Source organism: Littorina saxatilis, linkage group LG4 (assembly GCF_037325665.1).
Source record: "Littorina saxatilis isolate snail1 linkage group LG4, US_GU_Lsax_2.0, whole genome shotgun sequence".
Taxonomy (NCBI): domain Eukaryota; kingdom Metazoa; phylum Mollusca; class Gastropoda; order Littorinimorpha; family Littorinidae; genus Littorina; species Littorina saxatilis.
The window spans coordinates 19,101,228-19,126,518 of NC_090248.1; the positions used below are offsets into that span (position 1 = coordinate 19,101,228).

At 40.4% G+C, this 25,291-nt stretch overlaps 4 protein-coding genes across 4 annotated transcripts in view; 1 reads left to right on the plus strand and 3 right to left on the minus strand.

Annotated features, from left to right (window-relative positions):
* Positions 1-4,703, minus strand: part of LOC138964165 (vesicular glutamate transporter 1-like) — a 48,919-nt gene extending 44,216 nt beyond the window's left edge. Inside the window, exon 1 of the mRNA XM_070336055.1 lies at positions 4,496-4,703. The gene's annotated coding sequence lies outside the window, so the exon portion shown is untranslated. The remainder of the gene's footprint in view (positions 1-4,495) is intronic.
* Positions 4,704-5,636: 933 nt separating this feature from the next.
* Positions 5,637-9,823, minus strand: LOC138964169 (prolyl-tRNA synthetase associated domain-containing protein 1-like). Its single transcript, XM_070336058.1, has 2 exons — positions 9,675-9,823; positions 5,637-7,532 (listed from the first exon to the last, which is right to left on the minus strand). Exons 1-2 carry the CDS (start codon positions 9,756-9,758, stop codon positions 6,951-6,953), a joined length of 666 nt encoding a protein of 221 aa, XP_070192159.1. The 5' UTR covers positions 9,759-9,823; the 3' UTR covers positions 5,637-6,950.
* Positions 9,824-10,026: 203 nt separating this feature from the next.
* LOC138964170 (alpha-L-fucosidase-like) lies at positions 10,027-18,412 on the plus strand. Its single transcript, XM_070336059.1, has 9 exons — positions 10,027-10,149; positions 11,443-11,676; positions 12,118-12,224; positions 12,710-12,840; positions 13,343-13,476; positions 13,812-13,909; positions 14,231-14,363; positions 15,006-15,176; positions 17,527-18,412. Exons 1-9 carry the CDS (start codon positions 10,028-10,030, stop codon positions 17,774-17,776), a joined length of 1,380 nt encoding a protein of 459 aa, XP_070192160.1. The 5' UTR covers position 10,027; the 3' UTR covers positions 17,777-18,412.
* Positions 18,413-20,016: 1,604 nt separating this feature from the next.
* The window catches only part of LOC138964172 (glycine receptor subunit alpha-2-like), a 32,933-nt gene continuing 27,658 nt past the window's right edge, over positions 20,017-25,291 (minus strand). Inside the window, exons 8-9 of the mRNA XM_070336060.1 lie at positions 24,324-24,464; positions 20,017-23,983 (exon numbers count right to left, since the gene is read on the minus strand). Of these exons, the coding sequence (XP_070192161.1) occupies positions 23,732-23,983; positions 24,324-24,464 (393 nt within the window). The 3' untranslated portion in view covers positions 20,017-23,731. The remainder of the gene's footprint in view (positions 23,984-24,323; positions 24,465-25,291) is intronic.

The following is a 25,291-nucleotide window of genomic DNA, read 5'->3' on the forward strand; positions in this document are numbered from 1 at the left end:
CTAAACAAAATATGAGCCCGATCGCTTTGATAGTTTCCGAGAAAAGTCCAACGTTAAGGTGGTGTCTACGGACGGCCGGCCGGCCGGCCGGACGGACGGCCGGCCGGCCGGCCGGACAGACTAACACTGACCGATTACATAGAGTCACTTTTTCTCAAGTGACTCAATAAAATTGAGCACAGGGGCGGATCAGTTGCTTTGTAAGGGGGGGGGGCACTTTGAATCGAAAGTGAATGTGATGGGCGCGAAGCGCCCGAATTTGCTAGGGGGGTCCGGGGGCATGTCCCCCGGAAAAAAAATGTTTCCCAAAGAAGCAAAATGGTGCCATCTGGTGCCATTTGAACTTAGAAATGGTCATAGAATCAGCATAGAAAAATCTTTTTTTTTCTTCTTCTTTTTTTTTTCTTTTTTTTTTTGGGGGGGGGGGGGGGGCACGTGCCCCCTGTGCCCCCCCCCCTCGTCCGCCCCTGGAGCATTTATATAGCGCAACATCATAACTTTACAATTATGCTCTTTCAGTCTTTGCGCTTGACACATTTAAAATTAAAACACAGTTATACAAGCATTTACATCTACATTCATAGTCAACAACGCTTAATTAAAAGCATACACCATCAAACATACATTACACAAAATTCTTCCACTAACTAAGTAATAGAAACATGAATAAAATAGGTAATGATTATATGGTGTAAATGACGATGATGATGATGATGATGATGGAAAATTGCAACATAGAAAGAGAGAGAGAGAGAGAGAGAGAGAGAGAGAGAGAGAGAGAGAGAGAGAGAGAGAGAGAGAGAGAGAGAGAGAGAGAGAGAGAGAGAGAGAGAGAGAGAGAGAGAGAGCGGGAAGCGAATATTTATTTCTCTCTGTCTGTCTCTGTCTGTCCCTCTGTACGCGGGCCAGTGGTAAACTCGTACACTCATGCACAGACCACCATCCCTCCCCAAACACACACACACACACACACACACACACACACACTCCTCGAGACGCAAATTGTTATGAGCATAATTATATAAAAGAGAACTAAAGAACTTGTAACACATGTATGAATAAAACTTGTTAAAATTAACATTAACAAGAGGCGAAGCCTTCAAGGCTCACGTAAGAAATCGACAAACAGTAACACAAACTCAATCACTCCGTCACACATACACACACACAGTAAGCATAGGTGACACTGTGCAAGAAAGCGAGACACTAGATCTAGATCTGTCTGTCTGCATGTAGCCTACTTACAGACACGACTGCCAACTAGTCTCGGCCCGCTCAAAATAACAATGACCGAGACATTCCTTCGCGTGACGTCTAACCCTCTTACGCCATAATGTGACGTCTTCAAATGACGAAATGTTAAAGTTTCTACCACAGACATACACACGCACGCACGCACGCACATACGCATGCACAGACAGACAAAGTTACGATCGCATAGGCTACACTTCGTGAGCCAAAAATAAAACAGATATAATCTCACTTTGCACTTGCATGCATAATTTACATCCATAATGAAAGAATAGAGTGATGCACGAAATTCATGGGCCATCACACGCAGTATTCCCCCTTGCCACATCAGCATTTATTCAGGGTTGCCTGCTTTGAGTATTGAGCATTGTTAGCATTTTAGTCTGTTATTATCTGAATCCCGTTAAGGCATATGTACGCGCTCCCGTGTTTACAAAGTGTAGTTTGCCCATAATCGATGTCAAACGCACCATAAGACCATGTAATGACGATATGTCGCCATGCGCGGACCATATACATGCATTACAGCTTGTTTTAGAGTCTCAAAAACTTTGGATGTAAACAAAGACGCGGAGTTATTTCCCTTGCGTCAACGCTACCTCTGTTGGCAAATCTATAAATAGGACGATCCAGATCAAAATGAAAATTAACATATCTCAACATTGAAGGGGTCCTAGACCACAATATTTTGCAGGGAACTTAATTTAGCATGTCTCCAGCTGTTGGTAAAGCAATTAGCGTGTATAGTCATCGAGTACATATGGCTTTAAACAGGCAGTGGATATGTGTTTGCTTTTGTTCATTTATTTCGTGTGGTTGTCTTTGTGTGTGTGTGTGTGTGTGTGTGTGTGTGTGTGTGTGTGTGTGTGTGTGTGTCAGGGGCGGATTAGAGGGGGTTACAGGGGTTCCGGAACCCCCCGCCCGGCTGTCAAAAAAAATAAAAAATAATACTAACTTTAAAAGAAATAATGAGTGGCTGCTGACACCAGTTGATCATGTTTAAAATCAAGGATAAGCCATAAGGTGTTCATAAAATAGCTAAAATTCTTCAGCTTCTGGGGGGAAAAGCCCCCCACACCCCCCAACGGGGCCTTGCCCATGTACCCCACAAGGGGTCTACCCCTGGACCCCAGGTTGTAAACCCCCCCTCTGGCTTAACTGCTCCGCTCCTGTGTGTGTATGTATGTATGTGTGCGCGTGCGTGTGGTTTTGTGGGGACCAAAACCGGACTGTTTTCAACGAACATCAAACCAATTTACAAATTACTTTAAAAATCCAATAAGGCGGTAAGACGTGTCAAGCAGTCGATGATTCAGTACAAGCTTTCCATAATTGTTCGAGTGGGCAGCCTGAGAATTACTTTACAATACACTCCAAAAATCCTCCACATCTGTGGCAAAACTAATCACTTCATTCATTAGCGACAAGCACGTGTTTGATCCAGTTATACACAGTGAGTTTTAGGCTTATATCAAAGGAAATTGTAGAGTCTTATAAACAACGGTACCTAAATCAAGAGTATCAAGAAACAAAGACTGCTATGCAGATCGTGGCACGGGTTTACATACTCTGTTGCATGACTGACTTCCTGGGTAGCGACGGTACGACCCATTTTCTGACTAAAGTGTATATCTGTAAAACTATGCAGAGCGTTCGCTTGAGCTTTCATGTATACCTCAAACATCAGAAAATCATCAAACTGACTGTAGTTTCAAACGGCGGTGATTTGGTAAAAAGGGCAAGTAAACGATCTGACCAAAACACTTCATATGCTACAGGTCGCGAAAGACCCTTGAACGATTTGTGATGGAATTGTTCAGTGCATGGTTATCGGGCAAAGCATACGTGAAGCATACATCCACAGGGAGGCTGTAAACTGAGCGCTTACTTAATAGTCATGGTAGTATTCGGGCAGCGTGACCGAGTCGTATACAACTAAACCCATACTTTCACGTTGAATCCGTTTCAGTAATGATAAGCCGTGTACGGTGTAGGATCCACATCTGTAAGATGTGTAGTGGATGACTAATCTAGGAAAATTTAACATTTGCAAAAGATGACGCTGCTGTTGAAGATTCAAGTTGCTTTTGTAAGATAACGTGACGCGTTTATATCTGTTTCGACGTAAAAAAAGAAGAAACAAGTCGCGTAAGGCGAAATTACTACATTTAGTCAAGCTGTGGAACTCACAGAATGAAATTGAACGTAGTCCGCCGCTAGTGCAAAAGGCAGTGAAAGTGACGAGCCTGTTTGGCGCGGTAGCGGTTGCGCTGTGCTTCATAGCACGCTTTACTGTACCTCTCTTCGTTTTAACTTTCTGAGCGTGTTTTTAATCCAAACATATCATATCTATATGTTTTTGGAATCAGGAACCGACAAGGAATAAGATGAAAGTGTTTTTAAATTGATTTCGAAAATTTAATTTTGATCATAATTTTTAATTTTTTTAATTTTCAGAGCTTGTTTTTAATCCAAATATAACATATTTATATGTTTTTGGAATCAGAAAATGATGAAGAATAAGATGAATATAAATTTGGATCGTTTTATAAATGTTTTATTTTTTTTACAATTTTCAGATTTTTAATGACCAAAGTCATTAATTAATTTTTAAGCCACCAAGCTGAAATGCAATACCGAAGTCCGGCCTTCGTCGAAGATTGCTTGGCCAAAATTTCAATCAATTTGATTGAAAAATGAGGGTGTGACAGTGCCGCCTCAACTTTTACAAAAAGCCGGATATGACGTCATCAAAGACATGTATCGAAAAAATGAAAAAAAACGTCTCGGGATATCATACCCAGGAACTCTCATGTAAAATTTCATAAAGATCGGTCCAGTAGTTTACTCTGAATCGCTCTACACACACACACACGCACACACACACACACACACACACACACACACACACACACACCGCACCACGACCCTCGTCTCGATTCCCCCTCTATGTTAAAACATTTAGTCAAAACTTGACTAAATGTAAAAACAAACAAACAAGAGAAACGTCTACAATAAACCCAACGCACGACATGCGGAGATACCGGAAAATCGAAGGAAGGTTATAATTTTTGATTGATGAATCAAACAAACGAGTCGGCGGCCCCTAAAACACGTCTGGCATTGACATTGTCGAATTTCAACGGCAGCCTTTGCAGTTTTACAAACAGCCTATAATATTACGTAAAGCGGCTTCACACAAATGAATCTATTCGGCTGTACATTCACTTATTCATTACCTTACCTTTATGCCGCTGGAAGTTGACTGATGCAAAGTGAACAGAACGAAATCAAGATCTTTCCGGGCGACAATGACGCAAATAATTTCCTGTCTTGTTATGACGTCATTCTGTTTGGCACCGCTTTTGTTGAAATTTATTCACGACTTGCAGTAGGGTTTGGGACCGCATGGTGGCCGTCATTGTTAGTCTCGGCTTTCTCCTTCGTTGGGGAACAACACACTTCCGGTGTTTTTTTTACTAAGAAAAGTATCTCTGTCTCAACCGCGGCAAATGTATCATTACGTCATGATTTTTTAAACAAAGATACGTAATCTAAATAACAAAGTGACTGTGGTGAGATGAACAAAGTTGAAAAACAAAAGAATTCTGTACTCACCGATCCAAGGACAGCACAATAATACGCATTTTCGCTTATAAAAGCTTCATAAGGTAACAAAAACTTTTGTGTTTCCCTCCATCTTCTTTTCCAACCTTGTCCGTGTTCGTTCCGTCAGTGTTGCTTTTGCTTTTTGTTGTCCTTTGTTTTTGTTACCCGATGAACCTTTTATTAGCGAAAATTCGTATTATTGTGCTGTCCTTGTATCGGTGAGTACAGAATTCTTTTGTTTTTCAAAAGATACGTAAGCTTAATCGCTTCTCGTTTTTTCCACAGCTGAAATTAAAGTGATTGTGAATCACTCGCTGTCTCTGCGGAAAGAACAATCGGATTCGAGGGTAAAACAATTATGTTTTCCACGCGGTGTAGCATGTGAGAATTTTGTGAGAGAACGTTTTCCGAGGCAATCCATGCTGTCGTGAATTTTCCACGTGTTTTGTCCACGTGTTTTTAACCGGAAGTTCATTGTCCCCCAACAAACCTTCACCTCAGTTGGGTCTGTTAATAATGCTGGGTCACCGGGTCCTGCAAGTAATGCTGAATACTTCAACCCACGCCACGTGTTCTCAGTGAAATGGTTGCACTCCTGTTTCACACAGTAACTAAGAAAGAAAGAAAGAAAGAAAGAGGAAAGAAAGAAAGAGGAAAGAAAGAAAGAATGAGGAAAGAAAGAATGAAAAAAATCCAAAACACAAATAAACAAACAAACTAAACGAGCATGCAAGGAGTTGTCTGCAAAAAGTAATGTTGGTTACAACGAGAATTTCGTTAACATTGTCAAGATACCTCAATGAAGACGGAGTGAAGTGCAAACCCTCTATAAGTATAACTCTCCAAAGCCCATCATCATCATGTTACAGTACAACCACCATGCAGTAACAGCTAGACACACATTTACTTGTGCTAGACAGAGATCCCAAAACAGACAGACTGCTAACGTTCCAAAATTCAGAATAAAAATCCAAGAATGGTAGGTCATTGGAACGTTTAATTTATGACAAAACAAAACGCTACCATCACTGTTTTTACTTCACTGGGTCGAAGTACAGTGATTGCAACGTTTTGTTGTCGTTGTTGTCATGAGCTAAAGACAGAGGCACATGCATACAGACAGACAGACTCACAGCACAGACAGACAGACAGCACAGACAGACAGACAGACTCTCTCTCTCTCACACACACACACACACACACACACACACAACCTGTTTGCTTTTAGTCTTTTTTTGCTTATCATAAAAGATAAAAGATACAATCTTTCAGTTTCACCTTTGAATCAAACTCAAAGGTCTATTCCAAGGATTTGCAAGAACAAGTCAAAGGCAGTGAAAGTATGTCGTTCATGTTTCAATAATATGCCTCATACAGTGAAGCCCCCCTGTAAAATATTCCATAAATCAGACACAAAAAAGGTCTTATAACAAACTAGGGAATCTTAAAATGGAGGTAAATGTACAGAGGTTTAGAACAGAAAATCTAAAAAATAATGAAGGTCTTTAAAAAGGGCAAGTCCTAAACCGGGGGGAGGGTCTTTAAAGCCATAAAGGGGGGTTCCACTGTATACACAATCAAAAGTACAGTGGTAAGTTTATCTTACGGCCTGTATAAATCTGAGATATAATGGTCTTAAAAGAGTTAGTCTTAAAAATGAGAAATTTACTGACAGTGACAGTGACTAAAACTATTATGATTTTTTGTTAGCGACTTTATGTAGTCCTAAACCACTACACAACCTTCATACCGACCACTTTTGAAAAAGGTTATGTTGGTAAATTAACACTGACATAATTTGAACTACGCAGCCTGGTTGATGTTCTTCGTGTACAACCCGTGTGGAATTTAAAATGATTTTTTCAGTGTTTATCCCAAATCATGCCCTGGCCGGGTTGTGTACAAACCCATAGGCGGTACAACATTTATAAATACCATTTTGGGAGGCATGGGTGGTGTACGACTCCTACTTTTGTGTTGAACCCTTCTTTAAAAAGTATGGGTCGTATACGAATAACACCATCTGGACTGTGTAGTCCAAAGTGTCATCCCAGTAAGATTAATGTAGAGGAGGTCTCATAACACACGTTTCACTGTCCATTGGAAATTACAGTTTTATGTCCGGTGTAGGCAAGAAAATCTTTCAATCCTTTTAGCGTCACCCCTGTGGAAGCATCATTCACCAAAGGGTGAAAGTAAACTCTTTGTTCGAACCGTGACTTTTCAGTCACTACACCGTCCCCGTCTTTTCCAGAATCCACAGCGTCACTCTCTGTCTTCAACACCTCTTTTTCTGAGCTTGCACGTTCCTCTACACTTAAGTTATCTCCATGTGTCCCAGAATCTCCATCACCATCACATGAGTTCTCCTCGTCCTCCCATAAACTTTTGTCCAAAATGAGTTTCACTTTGTGATCGCGATCGTTGATGAGACCAAAAACAGTGACACAACCTTGACGCACGCCCAGGGTGTTGACGAGAATCTCCTCCTGGGCAAAACGAAGCCCTCCCGGTGCTCCAACCTGTTTGGCGAGATCGTTGAGCTTGGTGTCTCTGAAGTGCGGTGCGCAGTATAGCCACAGGGCTTTCTTCTTGTCCTGCAGAAAGAGGTTCTTAGCGAAGACTCCAGGCGAGTCAGAGAAGTGGGGAAGTGCTTGTTCCACAGTGAATACCTGTTGACAGAAGAAGTAAAGGTAGATGATCTGTGAGATGACATACATGTGGAAATCAATGTTGAGTGAACTGTAACACTAGCAAACCATCATGTGTGTGTGTGTGTGCACGTGCGTGAAGGAGAGGGAGAGATATTAGACAGAGAAAGAGAGAGAGAGGGGAGGGAGAAAAGAGGGAGAATTGTGTGTGTGTTCATGTGTGTGTGTGTGTGTGTTCTTGCACGCTCTGTCTCTGTTGTTTTCTCACTATCTCTTCATCTTTGTATGTGTGTGTGTGTGTGCGTGTGTGTGTGTGTGCCTAAGGTGATCTCTCGATCTGTCTCTTTCTACCCCTTTCTATCCTTTCTGAAAAGGTAAAGTGTGTGTGTGTTTCTGTTCTTGTGTGTGTGCATGACAGAGGGAGAGAGAGAGGGGAGAGGGAGAGAGAGAGGGGAGAGAGAGAGGGGAGAGAGAGAGAGAGGGGAGAGAGAGAGGGGAGAGGGAGAAAAGAGTGAGCGTTGTGTGTGAGTGCATGTGGTTTACAGAACGATGGAATCTTTCACCCACAAAAAGCAGTTCTAACCTTATGGAACACACTTGCTATAGCATTTAACATCATTAAATGACACAGTTCGTTTAAATGGCTATTTAGCATGCGTAAACCCCACACCAGTTCTCGTGGTTTATTCAACCCCTGAGCCATCATGGATCTATAAAGTATGACCCACTTCCCTTTTTTTCACAATTTAGTCAGTCGTCACAGTCACTCCGAGCTCAACGGAAAGCATGCAGCCAGTGAGGATGTTCCCGTTTGGTGAGAGTTCAAACGGAAGTACAGGGTTTCATTTACTAGTGCACCTTGCGCCATTGGCGCATAACATTTCAAACTGTCCCATTGGAATTCCCTTCAGGGCGCACTGAGATTACGTACCACTGCGCCACCCCCGTGCACACTTTTCACGGGAGTACCGTCGTACAGTGTTCGGAAAGATCTCAGAAACAAGAAGAGCAAACGCTCGATCGAGTCACTTTCGCAGTTCTGAATATTATATGAGGCATCAGATGGACAGGAAGAAATTGCTATTCACAACACAATGAGTCACGTTCACATAAAATTTGAGCCCGGTCACTTTTATAGTTTCCGAGAAAAGCCCAACGTTAAGTTGTGTGTTGCCGAACAGAAAAGGCTAGTTATCTCCCTTGTTTTTCTGATAACGTTCGTAAAAGGCTACAGATGTAAATACTTTGATGTAAAGAATAATCCTACAAAGTTTCAATCACATCCGATGAACTTTGTCAAAGATATAAAATGTCTAATTTTTCCTTTGACGCTGACCTGTGACCTTGAAAAAGGTCAAAGGTCAACGAAACCATCGTTAAAGTGTAGAGGTCATTGGAGGTCACGACTAAACAAAATATGAGCCCGATCGCTTTGATAGTTTCCGAGAAAAGTCCAACGTTAAGGTGGTGTCTACGGACGGCCGGCCGGACGGCCGGCCGGACGGCCGGCCGGACAGACTAACACTGACCGATTACATAGAGTCACTTTTTCTCAAGTGACTCAAAAACGGGCGCCAAGACGAGCAACTTTCGAGTTTGTGAAACGGGCTGTGATTGGCTTTTAAAATGTAATTCATTAGTTTTCAACCAATCCTACTATCTGTGCGGGACCGATCTGCGCTTGCGCGTTTACCTCAGTGGAAACTGTCAACACACGCAATATCGATCGAAACACAGATCTCGACCCACGTGACTAAAAGCAATGTCCCATCAGAATTTGGTAGAGGGGGGCAAATGTCCCATTGCCTTTTTCTTCCAGGCTAAACCCTGGAAGTATGTTTGTACCGTAGCGTTTACGCGGAGCTCAGTGGTCAGAAACAGATGGTTTACGGGGGACGGAGGGTGGCTTTAATACAGGAACACTTTTCTATGACAAAAGTGCAATCCATGTTTACAAACGATTCTGGTGGAAAATCAGTTATTATCTAAACTGCACAAGAACAGAGAGCGAGAAAGAGAGAGAGAGAGAGAGAGAGAGGGGGGGGGGGGGAGAATCTCTCGAGACAGATCGAGAGACAAACGGAGACAGCTAGAGACGGAGAGAAGGACAGACAGACATATATGCTTACTGCTTGATCCTGTTATTGCTTATTACAATCCTACCTCAGGATGTTCAACGGTGTGCGTGCTGATTCCAAGTTCTTGTAGTTTCTGCAACAGTTCCTCCTTTTTCATGGGCGCAGCCATGTTTGGTTATTACGTAGACAACGTGGACGATAACTCTAGCAGTACTATGTTTGAGTATTTTACGACGATAAGACATTCCCGCCTTCTGTGGTCCTTTCTTATGTAGTGTTAAGGACACGAAAAAAAGCACCTAAACTGCAAATACAAAATAACTGTTTAATTGATATGTACTTAATTTGTTTGTTTGTGTGGAGATATATGACATACAACTATTAATAAGAAAAGGTATTACCTTTTGATGAATGTTTGTGTTTTCAGTCACAAATCACATGATCAACAGTATGTCGTCCGTTCTCATCTGTTTACAAACACTGCTGGGCGTTTTCCTAGCTTGTGCAGCTCAGTACAAGCCAACCTGGGAATCTCTCGACTCTCGCCCACTTCCAACATGGTCTGTTTAACTATAGTAGGGACTTGTATATAGTAATTCTTGTAAAATGCTTGTCCAGCTGACTGAAAACACAAACATTCACCAACAGGTAACACACTAACAGTTAGGCTTCTCGTTGAGTGATATATGCCTCATATGGTGGTGCTGGCATTAAATGATTGGCCGTAAATGATTTTAAAATGAAGTCAGTATTTGTGTATTTCCAGGTATGATGAGGCAAAGCTGGAAATTTGCATCCAATAGGGAATGTTTTCTCAGCCTAAATTTCACTTCAGTGTTAATTGTTAATTGTTAATATACTGGTCCCCGAGTACGCTAGTACTAGGGTCCAGCAGACTTTAATTGTCTGTCTGTGTGTGTGTCTCGACTTAACAGCTTATTGCTGGGAAACTACTGGGCGCAGTTCGTTCAAAAGTTGATACACTAACTTGATAATAGGTCCGATTGATCGTATTAAAACTTCATAATGTTACCTGGGACCTAAATGCGAAATAAACCACAAAAAAACAACTTGGCGGTGGGAGGAATTCGCGGTGCAACAGCCAGCCAGGCAGTCTGATAGAACGGTGCAAGGTCTCGGCAAACCAAGACTATGCCATACTCGTAGCAAAGCCGCCGAATGGTACCGTAAACCAAGAATAGTGACGTAAGAAAATAGAATGTCGTCTTTTGATTTGGAACGTGACGTGTTTTAGAATGGAGATGTGGTAGTGTGTGTGTGTGTGTGTGTGTGTGTGTGTGTGTGTGTGTGTGTGTGTGTGTGAGAGAGAGAGAGGGAGAGAGAGAAGGAGTGAGGGAGAGAGTGTGTGTGTGTGTGTGAATGTCTGAAGAGTACTCGGGTCCAGCGCGAGCGTTTTTTATTCTGGCAATAATTAAGTCAGTATTTGAACTATTTCTGTATTTCCAGGTATGATAAGCAAAGCAAAGCTTGGATTCTTATCCAATGGGGAGTTTTTCTGTGCTGCATTTTCACATTGAGTGTTAATTATAACATCAGTTTTGGCATTAATAAAGTCTTCAGTTTTGTGTGTATTTCCAGGTATGAACTATGATGAAGCAAAGCTTGGAATCTTATCCAATGGGGATTTTTTCCTGTGCTGCATTTTCACATTGATCAAGTGTTAACATCAGTTTTGGCATTTATAAAGTCTTTTTGTGTGTGTATTTCCAGGTATGATGAAGCAAAGCTTGGAATCTTATTCAATGGGGATTTTTTTGTGTGTGCTGAGTTTTCACTTTGAGTGTTAACATCAGTGCTGGCTATAATCAAGCCTATGTTTTGTGTATTTCCAGGTATGATGAGGCAAAGCTGGGAATCTTCATCCACTGGGGGGTCTTTTCTGTGCCCAGCTTTCGCTCAGAGTGGTTTTGGTGGGACTGGCAAGGGGTCAAGTACAAGGATGTGGAGAGCTTCATGCAGAAGAACTACAAGCCAGACTTTACCTACGCTGAATTTGCTAGAGACTTCACTGCAGAGTTCTTTGAGCCTGCTCAGTGGGCTGAGATATTCAACGCTTCTGGTGCAGGGTGTGTAGAAAAGTTTAGCTGACTTTCTTTCTGTGTTTCGCTCTCTCTCTCTTTTCCTCTGTTCAAACATATTCATTTGTTGTTTGAATGTCTGTGTTTATATATAGTCCCTCTCTTGGCGAGGGTTGGTTGAAAAAAAGCTTGTTTGCAATGCTTATACCACAACCCTCGTAAAATAAAATGTGATTTGATTTGATCTCTATTGACTCTTCCAGTTGCACAAAAGTTACCCAAACAGTACACTTCCTTCGCAGAAAGTGAACACTCAGTTATAAATCTCTCATTATACAGATGTATATAATATAACACTAATTAATACATGCACTTCCTATGCAGACAATGCATACAATTACAAGAGAGGCTGTAATTTTACATGGCCAAAACGGAACTGTTTTCTTTTATTCTGCTTGAATGTTCGCTATTTTCCTTTATTCTACCCAGGTACATAGTCCTTGTCAGCAAGCATCATGAGGGTTACACAAACTGGCCTTCCAAGTATTCCTGGAACTGGAATTCCATGGATGTTGGACCTAAGAGAGATATTGTTGGTAGGTACTCTAAAGACCTGTTTTTTTCAGGTGGGGGCTAGGAAAAATTAAAACAAAAGTTTATTCCGGGTCCTGAGATTGTACAAAGTTTCTCTTGACACAACAAAACAATTTCCATTCTGGTTGTTGTACTTCTTACCAACTTTCATATAGAACAACATTAAAGGAAAGTAGATGAAGTGTTTTTGACTAGTTTAGATCATCTTTTCATGGGTGGGATTCTTCCGGTATATGCCGGAAATCCGGATTCGTAATGTCTGTGGTGACGTTTTTTTGGTTGTTAAATATACAAATCCTTCATAGTTCCCCCCTTCAAATTCTTCAGGATTCATGACATTTTTCAGTCCTACACATGTCTTTTTAGCATTTGTTCAGGTATTGTAATTTTTTAGCAGAAGCAAACACGCATTAGAAAAAAACAAAACAAGTATAAACAGCAAACCAAAACAGCACATTAACACTAAAACCTAACACTTATGTTGCAGGTGAACTTGCAGATGCCATACGCTCAAAGACAAAGCTTCACTTTGGCTTGTACCACTCGCTGTTTGAATGGTTCAACCCTTTGTTTTTGGAGGACAAGGCCAATAACTTCACAACACAAAACTTTGTCAATGTGAGTCGTTTGAGTTTGGGTTGTTTCCCTTGTTGTGCAAAGCTCCAAGCCCTTCTTGCAGGCACATAATGTTCATTTATCCAGTTTTATTACTCAGTCAAAAACTTTTATTTATTTATGTGATCACCTTATCTTGAATCTTGAAAATATATTATTTTGAATCCTTTAAAGACTGAGAACTTTGAGCCATTTTAAGATCAAGTTCTGAGTAGGATGTTATGGCTTAGTTTGGTTTGGTTGGTTGCTTGATTTTGGCTTGTGTTTTTTTCCCCAAATGCTTCTCCAGAGAGTTCATTATAATCAGACCAAATGATTGTTACTCATTCATGAAACATGATTGCTGTAGAATGAAAGATGTCAAACTTGTCATTACATGCCCATTTCTTTGTTGCCCCTGTTTAAAAATAAAACGTTTATGAAGTGGGGAGGGGGGGGGGGTCTGCCAGTTTCACGCTGGTGTGGTTGAAGGTGATTACTTTTGATCTTTTTATTTTTACCACAGAGTAAAACTCTCCCAGAGCTGTATGAGCTGGTGAACAAGTACAAACCTGACGTGGTTTGGAGTGACGGAGACTGGGATGCTAAAGACACTTACTGGAAATCTCGCAACTTCATAGCATGGCTCTACAACTCCAGGCAAGTCAAGTTTTTGTAATACTTTTTTCTTCTTTCAGTTTTAGCTTGTGCAGAAAGTTTTCCTTGTAGAGTGGAACACCCTTATTAAGACCCCCCTCTTCCCCATTTTAAGACTTCCCCTCTTTTGAGACACTGCTTTCTACAATTGTCATATTTTCTGTTTAATCTGTCTGCAAATCCATTTTAAAACTCCCTGGCCCTTTATTTTTTGTATTCAGCAAGTATTACTTAAGATTTTACTTTTAGGTTGAAACATTATCAGTGTGTTAGTAAATATATTCTGCCCATTGAGAACATATTGCATGCACATCATGGTCTAGTCTGTCTTGTTACAGTCCTGTCAAGGATACGGTGGTGACGAACGACAGGTGGGGGAGTGGAGTGATGTGTCACCACGGAGGATTTCTTACCTGTTCCGACAGATATAACCCAGGTATGTTCCATGTGCACTCAGTACTACTGTATTAACTAACAAGCAACACTCACTGTGCTCTCAATTGTTCATGTTTGTTTATGATTCTTTCTCTTTTTAAATTAGAATGGAAGGGGATGGACATAGTTATAGTTTAGGATTGATTGGGATTAAATTGATATTTCCAGAATTTGTTGCTTCCACTATAATTAATAGTGTTTATCAGGTTTCAGAACAGAATTTTCAGCTACTCATAGTCATAGAGCATCCTCAGCCTTAAGTGCAAACTAACTTGAATAATGTTGTTTGATTGCATCAGGTTTGTGTTGCTTTATTTACCAGGAAAACTGCAGAAGCGTAAGTGGGAGAATGCAATGACACTGGACAAGCAGTCGTGGGGCTACCGGCGTAGGGTAGAACTCAGTGATGTTCTTACCATGGAGGATCTCCTGGAGACTTTTGTCTCCACTGTCAGGTGGGTGTTTCTTGCCTTGAGTGTACAGTGGAACACTTCTTGTAAGACCTTACAAAATCTGAGAAAACCAGGTCTTAAAATGGAGGTAAATTTACAGAACATCTACAGAAAAAGCAAGGTCTTAAAAAGAAGTACGTCTTAAAAGGGAGTTTCCACTGTATTGCTCTGGATTTGTGTGCATCTCTGTGTGTGTATTTGTATATATATATGAGCTTCATTGGACTTTTACAAGAGTACGGCTTTGAGGCCACAGACTCCTATGCTAACTTGGGTCTAAAACTGGAAACTGACAGAACACTATTAAGATCTTTGTCAGTTGAGAAATGCTTTCAGTTTCCTTCCTATGTAAACCAAGATATAAAAAAACCTAGACTGGTATTGAAACGTTTCATTTGTGACAAAACAATTGTAATTGTGATTTTGATTCTGAATTTTGGAACATTAGCGTTCCATGTGTTTTCGGATTTATGTGAGGAAGTTGACCAGATTCTTGTTTTCATCCTGCTGTGATATAATCTTTTAAGCTGTGAAGGTAACTGACTGATAGTGGGCCAAAAACTCACCAGCTGTGCCTCACCTCAGTATCAACAGTCAGATTCTTTACTTCATCTCATTAAATTCATGATGTACGTTATCTTTCAGCTGTGGAGGGAACATGCTGCTGAATGTGGGTCCAACACATGAGGGCATGATCGACCCTGTATTTGAAGAACGGCTGCGTCAGCTCGGCTCCTGGCTCCAGGTCAATGGAGAGGCCATCTACAAGTCCCGGCCATGGTCCTTTCAGAATGACACGGTCACATCAGGAATATGGTGAGATTTGTGCTAGTTTGTGTTATGTCAGGCTCGCAAAAAACTTTTTGTTTCTGATGACAAAGCAAAAGAAAATTTAGGGTCGGTAGGTCAGTATCATTAATTTTTAAAATATTTTTTTAATATATATATATATGCATGTATATTTATATGGGACCTGTGTCTTTTTATTTTAAACCCAGGTGCATATGTTTTTTTAATTGGCCTGAACTCATACTAGCTCTGTCCTCTTGACGTCAGAGAAGAGTAACTTCCCTTGTAAAGTCTGCAAAATCAAACTTTGTCATTCTTATTTTCTTCTTTATTTTGAAAGGTTCCCGAAAAGCTCTAGGGTCGGGAGACAAGAATAGGATTGATTATATTTTTGTAGGCCTTTGCTTGTTTTATGGAACCCCCTTTTTACAAGACTACCAAATGAGATTTATGTAGCTTGTTTATGGTGGAATCTTTCTGAGACTGCCAAAACTCTGAGGACATCATTTTTTAACTTGAAATACGATGGAACCACTCTTTTAAGACCTTAAATAAAAATAGAGAAATCAGGTCTTAATTAAATTGAGAGACTTTGAATATAGGAAATTTTACAGATGCTATGAGGGGCCTGGGTAGCTCAGGTGGTAGAGCACTGGACTTGTGATCCCAGTGTCGCGGGTTCGAATCCAGGCTGGGGCGGACACGGGTCAACTTTAGGTGCAGACCCAGAGACGGTATCCATGTCCCACCCCCGTGTCACCACAGTGGCACGTAAAAGACCTCGATTATTCTGCCAGAAGTGCAGATGGCTGATACCACCGTATCACGCATACACTTGTGTACTTAATCTGGTCTGGGTGGCCGAGTGGTAACGCACTTGCGCTCGGAAGCGAGAGGTTGCAAGTTCGACCCTGGGTCAGGGCGTTAGCAATTTTCTCCCCCCTTTCCTAAAATAGGTGGTGGGTTCAAGTGCTAGTCTTTCGGATGAGACGATAAACCGAGGTCCCTTCGTGTACACTACATTGGGGTATGCACGTTAAAGATCCCACGATTGACAAAAGGGTCTTTCCTGGCAAAATTGTATAGGCGTAGATAAAAATGTCCACCAAAATACCCGTGTGACTTGGAATAATAGGCCGTGAAAGGTGGATGCAGCTCCTATAGGCTGTTGATCTATCTGGCCGATGTGAATGCGTGATATATTGTGTAAAAAATCCATCTCACACGGCATACGCACTTTGAACTTCGGATAAGGCGCTATATAAATACCCGTTATTATTATAAAGTCGTGGTAAAACCCGGGAACATGGCTTTGCTGTGATGGCGTAAAACTTGAATTTCTCTCTCACAGACGCTTTGAACAGATAGTCTGAGAAAACAGGGTTTTAAGAGGGGGGTGGTCTTAAGGGGGTTTTACTGCAAATAACATTGTTTTTAGTTTGGAGCAAATAGTGTTTGATGGCCAAGTAGTATGTACTATGCTGTGTGTCTTAAAGGCCCAGTCTGCCTCAAATGGTTTACAGATGGATTTAAATCTTCTCACGAAAAAAAGCAGTTCTGACCTTATGGAACACACTTACAACAGCATTTAATAGCATTAAATGACACAGTTTGTTTGAATGGCTATTTAGCTTGCGTAAACCACACACCAGATTTCGTGGTTTATTTTACCCCTGAGCCATCATGAACCCATGTGATCCACTTTCCTTTTTTTCACAATTTAGTCGTCAGTTTGTGATTTCATTATGACTCGCTGTATCTGCAATAGCACGTTATTGTGTACCTCTGAATCTAAAATGCAACAAACGGCTGCGAGACACACGAACTTATCGGCGGCGGTTGGCTTCAAAGAAGCAAGCGCCATGCAGAACATTCGACTGCTTGGGAAACACGACCTTGTGTGACCTGCTTCCGGGCTCCCTTTCAAAACTTCGAATTGTACTGATCTTGTTTTAATGAAAAAAGAAATCTTTTATGATTTAAGAATGTTTGTGTAACAAGCTGTCAATTTATTATTTAGATTTTAAAAGTTAGTTCTAGCGCCAAAACGAGGCGTTGGATTGTGGGTTAGACAATCTGTCTGCCCACGCAAAAATAAATTCTTTGAAAATGCTCGTTCTTTACGGAGAGCACCTAGGATGTTCTCAAGCGGTGAGTGTTTAAACGAAAGGGTGTTTGTACTGTGTGTAAAAGCCTGACAGTGTCTGTGACCAGAAACTGATTTCTCTGCTGCTTCACAAGCGCTGACTCATTAGTGCCTGTCCAACTTTTGTGTGCATAGCATGCACCAGAAATAATGAAAATGTTACAAATACCACATTCCCTTGTTCACATACACATTTTTTTTTTAAACCAAGTGGCATATATTTATCCCCAGGTACACAAAAGGGAAATCAGGAGATGGTTACAATGTCTACGTCTTCACACAAAACATCCCGAGCGGACCACTCATTTTGGGCGCACCGCAACCTTCACCACAGACTGTGGTCAGCATGCTTGGATACCAGGGAAAGTTCGCCTGGGAAAAGACCTCTACGGGGATGTCAATCTCCATACCTGCAATACCTGTTAATGAGCTCCCTTGCAAATGGGCCTGGGTACTAAAATTAACCAACATTCAAAATTAGGCCGAAGATCAAAAATGTATTGTTTATATTTCTCACATGGATTTCTTTTTTCAAGACATGTTCATTACTTTCTATGAAAACGATTGTGAAATCCAAGCTTGATTGTTATACACTGTGAACATACACTTTCACTGGAACACTGACTGTAAGTCAGCTGGTTGATTGGCTGCTTTGAACTCAAAGCATATTTCTTTCTCAGATAATATTATTGTGCCATAGTTTACACCTGAATTTGTACCCATTTTTAAACCTGGGTTATTGCCAATATTGCTCTTAATACATGTTTCTGGTTGGGTTTGAAAAAGAAGTTACCTGCTTCATGCATCAGTGCATTCCTGTTTCTTTGAATCTGGTGTTTTCGTCTTGGTTTCAAGAAATAAGAACAGTAGGTATGAAATCACACATTTTCAGCTGTACACATTAAAAAGCTCAAACAGTTGAGGATAATGAAAACTTTTTTATTTTTATTTTAAAAAAAAATTTTTTTTATACATTTTATTTCTTTTATACACACATAAACACAGCATAACATACATCATACACCGAGTTTATCAACAAAGCGCATACACACGTACATACCTAGACAAGACACAGACATAGACAGTAGGGTGGGTTGTTGAAAAGACAGGGGATATGGAAGGGGGGGGGGAACTGAGGTTGTGGGGGGGGGGGGGAGGGGGGGTAACTGAGGTTGGGGGAGGGGAGGGGGGTAGGTGGGGACGGTGGTCACAATTTAGCCTCCAAGTATACATGGGGTTTAATTATCGGCATAAAAGTACTGTATAACCTGTTATGAGTAAATGGGTCAGGGGGTATCACATTCAAAAATGTTCATACGAAATCAATCAATACAATTATCCTATAGCATCAATGAAAAAAGTGTCTATATAAACACCACTCTTTTTCAAATTTACCATAATAATTATTTACACTAGCATTATACTTTTCGATCAAAAACCTTTAACAATTTTCACAAAAACATTTAGTGTTGTGACTGTCTTATTTAATTTGGCTCCAAATATACTTTGTTTGGCAAGGAGAATAAACAAATCAAAAACAGCATCCGTATGAAAGTTGTCTAAATACCCTAAAATGACAGCTCTTTTGACAAATTCAAATTACTGCAATGTGTGAAATTTTGACATAACCATTCTGTGAAATCAGACCAAAAAAGCTTTAACTCTTGTGCACTCCCAAAACAAATGTTCTAAGGTTTCCTCTTCCTGTGTACAAAAGCTACATAGTGATGTGTCAGACATTTTCATCAAAAATAACAGGCGTTGAGTGGGAAAAATTCTATATAGTATTCTATATTGGAACCACCTTAGGTATGTGTCTTGTGTAGTTCGCCTTATTGTCAGAAATACCTTTCCAACATTTACATCAAAATTCAATAAATTAGCCCATTTTTCCATGCACTGTTGATTGCCATCATTTTTCACAAGATGGGTATATATATGTTTTACTCCACCTTTAGCCATTTGTTTCCATACAACATCATCACCAATATGAAAAACATTGTTTAAAACTGCATCTAACTTTAGTCTTTTATGAAAAGGATAATGAAAACTTAGGGTCATGTACATAACAAAAAGAGATATGGTTCAGATTTATTGCCTTTATTCATTTTGTATTCAAACATGTGTAGGCTATGAAACAGGCGTGTCTGTCTGCTAATGTGTATATATCTGTCTGAATGTCCATTTTAATCAGGAATTTTGTAATACCTAAAACATAGTGTGATACGTGTTCAGTGCACACATATCATTTGACCAAATGTTGAATACACAACATATCAATTATCTCAGATGATATGTTCATGGGTGTTAACAATAACTGTTGTGCTGTTTTTGTGTGAATTTATACAGATGTTAATTAAAGTTCTCATTCAAATGCAGTTGTGAGTGTTGCTCTTTGTTTTTATTAGCAGCTGTATATGCTTCAACCTGTACAAGATATTCTTCCAGACCTAACACTTGAAATCATTTGACGAAAGGTTTTTGACTTAATTTGACTTTTAGACACACGCATAGACACACGCATAGACACACAAACACACACACACACAAACACACACACACACTTACACACACATAGGCTCGCACACACACACACACACACACACACACAAGCACACACACACACGACTTACAAACACACACAAGACAGGCTCAGGCTCACACCCCCACCCCCACCCCCCCACCACACACACACACCATCCATTCAGTCTATGAGACAGATTGGAATTCCAACATTTTTATTCGATATGCAAGTCCTAAAACTGATAAGATAGATAATTCCCTGTGTCTAACAGCTTGATGTAAATGCATTGCCATAAGGATCAATGCTGAACGCAGCTGCTTGAGTTCACAGCGTCTTTTTATGCAAATCATTTCAGTCAGCAGGTTTTAATTTCACACCAACAATCGCAGGTCCCTGATCATTAAACAAATAGCAACAGTTTGTACATCTCTATTCAAAGCGAGTTCCCCGTTTCCTCAGTGTCAGCTCCCTTTTGAAGCTCACATTCTGTGAATTCCTCCTTTTTTTTGGACTAAATGTTTTAAGATAGAGGGGGAATCGAGACGAGGGTCGTGGTGTATGTGTGTCTGAATCAGAATCAGAATCAGAATCAGAATCAGAATTTATTGTCATTAAAGCACATAGCCTATTGACACATTCAAGATACATAAGTACAGGAAAAAAATAGCAATATAAACATAACATACATGTAATACAAAACCAAGTGGAACAGGGTGAACAAAGAGGACCTGAAGATGAGCATAGGTTATTGAGGACAGTCGGAAGACGCATTGCATCTGCGTAGTTGAAAACAATCGTACACATATTTTGCCAATTGCCTTTGGATGTCGCTGTCAGTAAACAGAGAACTGACTCTTATTTCATCACTGCCGGTGGAAGTATTCGGTAATAACTGTTGCCTGAGATGAGCATACATTGTACATGAATCAAGGAAGTGAAGTTCATCCTCCACCACTCCACAGTTTCTGCATAGTCTTTCCTCCCTTGGTGTTCCCGTGTATCTGCCCTTTTCGATTTCTAAGTCATGGGCACTTATACGTAGTTTGCTCATAGCCTGTCTGTGTTCTTGTGTTAGCAAAAGATAGGGTTGTAGAGAGTAGTCGTGTGACACTCCCTTGTAAAACTGTAGTTTAGAGGAGTTTCCTTCTTTTTTTGTCCTCCAGAGCCTGACAAATTGAGTTTCTACATGTTTTGTTAGCGCGTGTTTCAGTCTTGCCGGGTGTATTGTGCTTTGGTTTTGCCACACGTGTTTGAAGCCTGAGGAAGTCAGGAACTCGCGTACAAATAAGAGCCATTTATTTTCCTCTTTATGTTCTTGTGAGAGAAGGCTTGAGTAAGTTTGCTTAAGAAGCCCATGTTGGTCAGATTCCATGATGTGTAACCAAAATGATATGATATGTCTGTGTGTGTGTGTGTGTGTGTGTCTGTGCGTGTGTGTGTAGAGCGATGCAGAGTAAACTACTGGACCGATCTTTATGAAATTTTACATGAGAGTTCCTGGGTATGATATCCCCAGACGGTTTTTTCATTTTTTTTGGATAAATGTCTTTGATGACGTCATATCCGGCTTTTTGTAAAAGTTGAGTCGGCACTGTCACACCCTGATTTTTCTATAAAATTGATTGAACTTTTGGCCAAGCAATCTTCGACGAAGGCCGGACTTTGGTATTGCATTTCAGCTTGGAGGCTTAAAAATTAATTAATGACTTTGGTCATTAAAAATCTGAAAATTGTAATTAAAATTATTTTTTTATAAAACGATCCAAAATTACGTTCATCTTATTCTTCATCATTTTCTGATTCCAAAATTATATAAATGTGTTATATTCGGATTAAAAACAAGCTCTGAAAATTAAAAATATAAAAACTATGATTAAGATAAAATTTCCGAAATGTATTTAAAAACAATTTCATCTTATTCCTTGTCGGTTCCTGATTCCAAAAACCTATAGATATGATATGTTTGGAATTGGATTAAAAACACGCTCAGAAAGTTAAAACGAAGAGAGGTACAGAAAAGCGTGCTATATGCAGCACAGCGCAACCACTACCGCGCTAAACAGGCTCAATTTCACTGCCTTTTGCACGAGCGGCGGACTACGGTCATTGTGAAAAAATGCAGTGCGTTCAGTTTCATTCTGTGAGTTCCACAGCTTGACTAAATGTAGTAATTTCGCCTTACGCGACTTGTTTTTTTTTACAGTAGCACCTGTCGCACATTTCTGTCTGTAAGTTGGTTTCCCGACTGAGAATCGGTATGGGACTCGATTGTTTCAATAAATTCAGCAAAGCTTCAGATTAAAACGTCAATTGTCTGGATAGCTAAAGTTTGCACTGCTGATTAAGCATTGTAAACGTCTCCTTCAAAAGAAAAGCCTAGGAAAGTAATTTAAATTAAAGCTAATAAAGAAAGAAAACAAGAAAGAAAAGAAAGTAAAACAAGTCGCGTAAGGCGAAATTACTACATTTAGTCAAGCTGTGGAACTCACAGAATGAAACTGAACGTAGTCCGCCGCTAGTGCAAAAGGCAATGAAAGTGACGAGCCTGTTTGGCGCGGTAGCGGTTGCGCTGTGCTTCATAGCACGCTTTACTGTACCTCTCTTCGTTTTAACTTTCTGAGTGTGTTCTTAATCCAAACATATCATATCTATATGTTTTTGGAATCAGGAACCGACAAGGAATACGACGAATGTGTTTTTAAATTGATTTCGAAAATTTAATTTTGATTATAATTTTTATATTTTTAATTTTCAGAGCTTGTTTTTAATCCAAATATAACATATTTATATGTTTTTGGTATCAGGAAATGATGAAGAATAAGATTAACGTAAATTTGGATCGTTTTATAATTTTTTTTTTTTTTTACAATTTTCAGATTTTTAATGACCAAAGTCATTAATTAATTTTTCAGCCACCAAGCTGAAATGCAATACCGAAGTCCGGCCTTTGTCGAAGATTGCTTGGCCAAAATTTCAATCAATTTGATTGAAAAATGAGGGTGTGACAGTGCCGCCTCAACTTTTACAAAAAGCCGGATATGACGTCATGAAAGACATTTATCGAAAAAAAGAAAAAAACGTCCGGGGATATCATTCCCAGGAACTCTCATGTCAAATTTCATAAAGATCGGTCCAGTAGTTTAGTCTGAATCGCTCTACACACACACACGCACAGACAGACAGACAGACACACACACACACATACACCACGACCCTCGTCTCGATTCCCCCTCTACGTTAAAACATTTAGTCGAAACTTGACTAAATGTAAAAACACAAAAACGAAGGAAAGGAAAGCAAAACAAAAGAGAATGAAACTAAAAAGCATATTAACCCGACTGAAATAACAAAGTAGATAATAATGCAAAAGAATGGGATACTGATTGGTGATGTTGACAAAAGTAAGAATGACGACCATATAAAGTCATAAAACAACAATGGACAGAGCAGCAAAACGGTCGAATTTAGGCTTGATCAATGAATAAGATTAGAATCAATAAAAAAAAACAACACCACATTACACATCATAACATATATACATATATCAAATTAGCTGAATTATCAAATCACATCCGTCGCGATATAACCTTGAATGGTTGAAAACGACGTTAAACACCAAATAAAGAAAGAAAGAATTGAAAGAAAGATTAAATCACATTCTGTGCTCACAGTCTCTTGTCCAGCAAAAAGTACACCGAGATCGATACACACCTCCCCACCCCCATCCCTAAATTAGATGAATTATAAAATCAAAGACTTTACTCTCAGAGACAACCATTAATTAGTTGAAGTATCACACAGTTCGCTCTCTTATAAATCTGAAAGCACACGGAAAACCATACCCACCCGCTGCTCCCCATCAGGCTTCCCCACACATCCCGAAACCTCTCCCCTTTTCTTTCCTTTCAAGGTTTATGCGATGGCAAGATAGTATGTCCAGTATGTGACGTTAAAGACGGCAAAAACCAGGGGGAACATAAAGCGAGATCGCTTGTCCAGTCGGCGTCCTGTGTCCGTGCTGTCCAGAACTGGAAGGGGGGAGGAGGGGGAACTCGGACGACGGATTTGGAAAGTGGGACTGGATCCGTTGGCTACGGGTCCCCCATTCTCTGTCGTGCTTTTCTCTGTGCTGTCTGCTAGGTGGATCTGTATCACTGACAGTTCCTGGTAGTGAAAATGGAAAGAATAGGTTAGATTGTACTCTGCAGGCAGAGATCGAGGCAGCCGAACTCACAACAGAGAAAGTTCACCCTCAATGCTTTCTGAAAACAACACAGACACAGACACAAGGAGACAGGAATAGCCAGAGCACAGAAAGACAGACATACACGTACACATGCACAGACAGGCAGACACTCTCTCACACACACACACACACGCGCGCGCGCTCGCACACACGCACTTACACACACACAATCAGGTTATGCCCATTAAATGGTTTTTAGCTAAGGCCTATACCTTTTGACAATTTGTTGTGTTTTTTGTTTCTTTGTGGGGGTCTAACCTGAGAGTCATCAAGAGGCAAGTTGCGGGCGTCTTTCATTTTCTTCTTTTTGTACCTCCTGGACAGTACGGTGACCACGGCATACTCCATGTAGGCCGCGAACACAAACACCAGGTTGGTGGACATCCACACGTCTATAGCCTGCAAATAATAATTGAGCAGTTCGTAAATATTGATGACAGAATGTGAGAAGGTGGCAATGACATGGCCATGTACGGGGTGTGTGTGTGCATGTGTGTGCGTGTGTGTACGTGTGTGCGTGTGTACGTGTGTACGTGTGCGTGCAGTGCGCAGTCTGTAGCGTAAATATTTAAGAAACTTTCAAGAACAGCAGTGTTCAAGAACCAATAAAGTTTTTGCGAGGTGCCAAACTATGCAGACCGAGCGAGCCTGGCCATGGAAAAAAATGAGTTAAAATGGAGGAGAAGTGATAATTCCGATTCGAAATTCGATATCAACTTGAAATTCTATTAATTAAATTGTATTCAATCCGTTGACCTTATTTTTATGTTCAAGGGACGTAATTCATGGCGCACTGTTGACAGAGAGAGCGATCGAGAAGAAGACAGAGAGAGATAATTTGTGGCATTGTTCTTGGATTTTACCACTTTACTTTCTGCGGTCAACCTTGAATGTAAATCCTGAAATACAAATATAAAACCAACCTGGAAAATCAAATCCTTTCAGGTATCAGCTATCTTCATAAACCGGAAAGAATACCATTACGTAAATAGGTATGGAAGATGTTTAGCGAAGAAAACCATCACGTAAATACATGTAGGTATGGAAGATATTTTACGGTGCCATACATGTGAAGAGATCTCTTTAATTTAAATGGCGCACACCACCCATCCCGCATAGCCGAAGTCGGCTCCTGTGACGTAATCCCCACGAACTACACCCGGTGGGCATCCAGATCCAGATCCAGAAAAAGTGGAAAGCAGCTCACACAAACAGAGAAGAACATC